The 6,832-nt window shown below is 41.8% G+C and overlaps 1 protein-coding gene across 1 annotated transcript in view; it reads left to right on the forward strand.

Annotated features, from left to right (window-relative positions):
• The window catches only part of LOC112072665 (hepatic leukemia factor), a 14,192-nt gene extending 11,179 nt beyond the window's left edge, over positions 1 to 3,013 (forward strand). Inside the window, exon 4 of the mRNA XM_024140053.2 lies at positions 615 to 3,013. Within this exon, the coding sequence (XP_023995821.1) occupies positions 615 to 830 (216 nt within the window). The 3' untranslated portion in view covers positions 831 to 3,013. The remainder of the gene's footprint in view (positions 1 to 614) is intronic.
• Positions 3,014 to 6,832: the final 3,819 nt, after the last annotated feature.

Consider the following 6,832-nt stretch of genomic DNA (forward strand, 5'->3'; position numbering starts at 1 on the left):
TTTGCCTTTTTTTTTTTTCACATAAAGGTGTATCCATGCATGGCTTTAGGCCAGTAATGAATTGACTGAAAGCTGATTGTGTAGCCATACAAAGGTTATGGGAAAACTCCTCTAGCTGCCAGACCGAGAGGGGGGGTCATTTTCTAATGGGAGAGATCTGTCTCTGACAGTTAACATATGGGTGTGTTTGATTTTTTACTTTGGTTTTGGACATTTGTAGTTTAGGCACCTGTTTTCAACACAGAAATAAGTCAATGAAAAGTTGTCTAAAGCTACCAGTCCAGTTAACACGATTATATCAAATATGTGATCATTTTTTAAATAATCATATTGCTCATCGGTAGTGTATAATTAAGCAATAAGGCCCTGGGGTGTGTTATATGGCCAATATACCACGGCTAAYGGCTGATCTTCGTAGCGGCGCAACGCGGATAAACTGGTTACCAACGTAATTAGAGCAGTAAAACTAAATGTTTTGTCATACCCGTGGTATACGATCTGATATACCATGGCTGTCAGCCAATCAGCATTCATGTCTCGAACCACCCAGTGTYTAATTAAGTACATTTCCCCTCTTTTAATACCCGCTCTCTTCCCTTGCTCCTCTCGAGCAGGATGACAGGTATTGGGTGAGGCGTAAGAAGAACAACGTGGCTGCCAAGAGGTCACGTGATGCCCGTCGACTCAAAGAAAACCAGATCGCCATCCGAGCAGGTTTCCTGGAGAAGGAGAACTCTGCCCTGAAAATGGAGGTGGCCGATCTGAGGAGAGAGCTTGGGCGCACAAAGAACATTGTGGCCGAGTACCAGGCCACACAGGGCCCTCTGTAATGGGACTGAGACAGAATACACTCACAAACATGGAGAATACACACACACGCACGCACACATACACACACCCGGCCCTGTTGCCCAGGCCCTCATTCATCCATGAACAACCCCAGAAGCATGAGTTTGAGAGGCTAAGCTTACACCTGTCTGAGGCCACCACCCGATCCATGTCCTCCCTGCCCGAAAACTGCCCCCAAACACAACCTAGGAACTGCCTCCTACCATCAAACAACTCGTATCAAGAGATTGAAGGACAAAATGATTTAGGCTCAGTAGCACATTTCTACTCATTTTCTATACCATATATTTCATCTTCATCCATGTCTCTCTGTGATTGGCCCTTGTGAGGGAAAGCGGGTAGCTTTCTGTACCGTCTATGAGTAAGAAACGTAATGGGTTTATTTCATTTCCGATCTGTGTGTTTTTCATTTGATTATTTTCTTTCTGATGTAGTGTATCTGTCCACACATGGCTTTTACTGTGGTGTTTTACCTTCTTATGAATATGTATGTTGAATCTTATGTTACCTACCCTCCTCCCACTCCCTCTTGATCCATAACGTCTGCTATTGTCTGTGAATGATCTTGTGTTAATGGTTGCTTCGGTTTTCTATGGTTTCCATACTGTAAATGTCAGTTTTAGATGTCTCCCCTGACGTTACCTGTCCCACTTTATCCACCTTCCCTCCRTGTCTTTTTCTCCATCAGATATAAGCTGTTTGTAATGTGTAAACAATCWCTGCAATGCTCATACTCTAAAACCTCTCCCATGCCTACATACCGCTAGCCTGGGTATCCTYCTGTTTCTACATTAAGCAACGCCACGTTGTTGCCTTAGTGAGGCAACAACATGTCAGATAAAGCAGAGACAGACCGGCCGCCGGGCTACTATGATGTCATCATTCTCATGTTCTTCTTATAGCAGTGTTATGTAWAACAAAGGTTTGTTTCTAGTTCCTTGTCACCAGATCACTCTGTTGCACAGAACAAGTTTGGGAAGCTACAGCAATAAGGCAGTATAAGCTCTTGGTCTCCTCTCTACCAAGCCGACTGTCACAGACACGCATGAAACCGCCCTCTTTATTTTAGCACGTGCCCAATTTGTAATTGCTTTTATTAGTTCATATTAATGATATTTATGTCTTTACATACAAATCAGGCATGTTTCTATTTGTTGTTCAAGCATTCAAATGTGAACATTATCAGCYTCTGTGCAGTAGGCAATAGTTGTTATTGTGTTCTTTTTCTTTTCTCAAGCATGACTTCTCTGTGTCAGGTTCTTGTCTACAGAGGTACGGTGTCCATATTAGGACTGCCGACATTGAAAGAATTCCTGCTGAGAATGAGGCTGTCCTAATATGAACACCGTACAGATGCTCTCCCCATGACCCAATGAGAGATGAATGTAACAGATGTACTACTGTATATAACAAATTTACACAGTTTACGTTGGGCAAATGAATGGTGTTGCCTATACAYTACTGTGGAATATACCCACATCACTTTATATATCTCTTTACTACAGACCAAAAGATTACAGTATAGAAAATATATGTTAATATATTAAAGGTTTTGTTGTTTATACAAAGATATTCTTGTTTTTGTACAGTATTTTTTCCCCTACATATATCTCCTGTGTATTAAAAAAATTAACTATGTATATTCAGAACTTGTTCACTTCTACCGATGCTGTTCRTCAGATACTTTGTATGGGCATTACTCAAGACAACATTACAAATAAAACTGACAGGCTGTTTTACAGACCATATGAAAGTGTAGTCAGTCTCACCCTTTTACCCCTCTCGCCCAGCACAGACAATCTCAAAACGGTTTGCTGTTTTCGTTTTGAAAAGTTTTGTATGTTTCGTTGCGTTGTTTATTTGTTTTGCAGAAGCAGACYCTCTGTAGTCTAAGAGGAAAATTGATATTGGCATCCCTTTTTAAATTCTTATTTGTATTGTATGTAGTTTTGGCATAGAAGAAAGTCAAATCTCAACAACAAGCACTTATGTTATGTCTRTTCTTAATTTGTCCCTTTTGTGTGATTATTCCTAATTTCCTCTTGGTGTAGGGTTCACTAGACAGAATACTTATATGCTGATATGTTCAAATCTGTGTTTTTCCAAATATTTCTCCCTTGTCTTTTGTTTGTTTTTCATGATCAAAATAAAACTGTTGAAATCATCTGCTAGTTATGTGTTCTTTCTGATGATAAAACAAGGGTGGGGTTTATTTGATTTATTTTAATTTATTTTATTTCACCTTTATTTAACCAGGTAGGCTAGTAGAGAACAAGTTCTCATTTACAACTGCGACCTGACCAAGAATAAAGCAAAGCAGTTCGACACATACAACAAACATACAGTCAATAATACAGTAGAAAAAGTCTATATACAGTGTGTGCAAATGAGGTTGGATAAGGGAGGTAAGGCAATAAATAGGCCATGGTGGCGAAGTAATTACAATATACCAATTAAACACTGGAGTGATAGATGTGCAGAAGATGAATGTGCAAGTAGAGATACTGGGGTGCAAAGGAGCAAGATAAATAAATAAATACAGTATGGGGATGAGGTAGTTGGATGGGCTGTTTACAGATGGGCTATGTACAGGTGCAGTGATCTGTGAGATGCTCTGACAACTGGTGCGTAAAGCTAGTGAGGGAGATATGAGTCTCCAGCTTCAGTGATTTTTGCAGTTCGTTCCAGTCATTGGCAGCAGAGAACTGGAAGGAAAGGTGGCCAAAGGAGGAATTGGCTTTGGGGATGACTAGTGAGATATACCTGCTGGAGCGCGTGCTACGGGTGGGTGCTGCTATGGTGACCAGTGAGCTGAGATAAGGCGGGGCTTTACCTAGCAGAGACTTGTAGATGACCTGGAGCCAGTGAGAACGTACAGGTTGCAATGGTGGGTAGTATATGGGGCTTTGGTGACKAAAGCCCCATATACTACGGGTTGATTTGGAATGAAAGGGTTGATTTGGAATGAAATAATGTTGTCAATCCACTAGCTCTTGGTTGGATTCGGTGGTTTCCCMGTGTGGCACCAGATGAGGAAAAAATAAACAAGACAAGACATGATGCAATAACTATCTTTATCTCATGAATGAGAAAAATACATCAGAAATATATGTTTTTGAAGAGTCAGATGAGAGAGTAGTCTTTCCAAAAATAACCACTGGAGGGCGCTCTCCATCCATGGCTGAATTTCAATAGCCTGGTCCCATATCATAGTTTACTACTATACTACTGCGTTATGTGCTGTAGCCAACGCATCTGTAATTCAGCCATACATTCTTTTGCGTGACATTTAATGATTAGACAGATAGGCTAGCACAATGTGTGTGTGTGTGTGTGTGTGTGTGTGTGTGTGTGTGTGTGTGTGTGCTCTCTACTTCTCTCTCTCAGCATACGCACAATCACATCAACTATTTTAGTTTCTGTTTTTTTTTATTAATCTTTTTTTATACAATGTTATTTACAGGGGCTTGGGCAAAGGTGATACTTTTGTGATACTTTTATTTAATGTGCTATGTATTCTTGCAGTATGTTAATAATGTACCATAAATATGACATTTGATGAAGGATATACTGTGTTTTGAGAGCAACATGTCTGACTTTTCCCAAAAACCTAGGTGTTATTCATTAGTGTACACKGTAGCAAAATGTTTTGCAACAGAAAAAGACAACAACTGTTTCTTATTGGGAAAATTCCACCCTGTTTCAACCTGTTTGTTTCCATTTCATAACTCATGAATATYCCCCAGGCTTACAAGTTCACTTGAACGTCGGCTCAAGTCAAGTTTGAGTTTAAATCCTCCCTCTTGCATGCCACAAATATCTCCCTCCCTAGACTAAGTCCCTGATGTCCACTCCTTATTAGTCCCACTACCACCTACGTCAAATCCAGAATATGACCAAAATGTTTTTGGTCTGTTAACAAGAAGAAACGTATGTTACCCTGCAGAGAGGACCAAAGCAAAGCAGAGCAAACATCAGAAAGAATACGTAACCCTCGCTCTCCTKTAATACTTGAGTTGGACTCTAATCCCTCTAACATGAAACATGGTGGAAATATCATTTGCTGCTATTCATATTGCAAATGGGGCTCTGTGATTGGTCAAGTCATTGGTTGGTCTCGATGGGCACTGAAGCTGACAAGGCCCTTGTTTTTTTTTTTTTTTACATAAGCGGCTTTAGCATGTCAAGTCCCTCGGTATCACGACTCTCTGACTGTTGGTTGTTTCAAAGTCGTGGCAGAGCAGATGACTTGACGTGACTGAGGCTTGATGTGGCTGAGTGGAGAACAGTCACAGGACATCCTGCTCCAATCAACCGTCAGTCTCTTCATTGAAGTAGCTGGTCATAATGAAAGCTGTTGTACCATTGTGGCTCGGATGTCTCCCCCGGTTTCTATGAAGTAGCTGGTCTTAATGGAAGCTGTTGTACCATTGTGGCTCGGATGTCTCCCGGTTTCTATGAAGTAGCTGGTCTTAATGAAAGCTGTTGTACCATTGTGGCTCGGATGTCTCCCCCGGTTTCATTGAAGTAGCTGGTCTTAATGAAAGCTGTTGTACCATTGTGGTCGGATGTCTCCCCCGGTTTCTATGAAGTAGCTGGTCTTAATGAAAGTTGTTGTACCATTGTGGCTCGGATGTCTCCCCCGGTTTCTATGAAGTAGGTGGTCTAAATGGAAGCTGTTGTACCATTGTGGCTCGGATGTCTCCTCCAGTTTCTATGAAGTAGTGTGGACTACATGCAAGCTGTTGGGTATTGCAGTTCTCCATTAGTTCATAGTTCCAGCATTATACATGTAGAACCTGATCCCGATGTGGATCATTCTTAGTGAGGTGTGGCAGGGTGTCGTCTACTGGTCCTTTGACATCGTCATGCCCAACGATGTAGCGATGTTGTGAACGGGAGAGAGAGGAGGGTGATTCCATAATGTCAGAGGMACTCTGGTTTCTGAATGGTGGTGACTCCATACTGATCTGCTGAACCTGGGGAGAGACAGCGGGAGGAGACATTACCTTCAACACAGTTATGATGGAACTGAGGCTCCGCTGTGGCACATGTATTTGTGTAAATGAAACCTATCTGTATACTAAAGATATGCACATCCGTCCCAGCTGGCACCAGACTATGCTGCTGATGCCTTGGGGAGAGATAAGTTAAATTCAACATGACAGAACAGAGGGTTTATAACTGCTCATCTGTGATGTAGGCTCTCTCTTTCCATCACTAAAACAGATGCTTTTAAATTTGCAAGGTTGCATTTGTYGAAAGCTCGTTATTCACTTTTTCACCAGTGACATTAACTGTGTCGGTGTCCCAAATGGCACCCTATTCCCTATATAGTGCACTACTTTTGACCAGATCGCTGGTCAAAGGTAGGTCACTATGTAGGGAATAGGGTGCCATTTGGGACACAARCGGMCTGTTTTTTTAGCCTCCTCATATAAACACATGTATTCTAAAACACTCTAGATAAGAGCCTGTGTCTGGCTTTAACTCTTTCACAATGGCAGCCAATGTTTTCACAGTGCTTTCACATCCCACTCATATAKAATATGTCAAAGCCTAATATATGTCAATCATCGACAGAGTGAAGCCAGCCTGCATTCATTCATTGACTGGGAGGCTTTGTGCTCTTGGGCCACATCCATTTTTACTGATGGAGTTCGTGCCTGCGGGATAAAGAGGGATTTAAAAGGCAGAGGATAGACAGAGGTTTAAACAGAAGCAGAGTGATACGAGACTGAGGCTTGGTATAGTAGTGGGGGTTGGGGATGTGAGTAGTGTCTGGTGGTCAGTGAATGTTCTTATCATAGGGGAGTGTCTGACTGTCCGCCTGCTCTCCTTAGATCACTTTCAAGCATTCATCATGTGTCTATTCCATCATTCATTAATTTATTACATTTTGCGTGCCAATCGGTGTGTTTGTGTGGGTGTGTGTGGGTGGGTGGGATGTGAGTGTGTTTGAGTGTGTGCGAGTGTGTGTGTG

The sequence above is a fragment of the Salvelinus sp. IW2-2015 genome, unplaced genomic scaffold (assembly GCF_002910315.2).
Source record: "Salvelinus sp. IW2-2015 unplaced genomic scaffold, ASM291031v2 Un_scaffold1995, whole genome shotgun sequence".
Lineage (NCBI taxonomy): Eukaryota > Metazoa > Chordata > Actinopteri > Salmoniformes > Salmonidae > Salvelinus > Salvelinus sp. IW2-2015.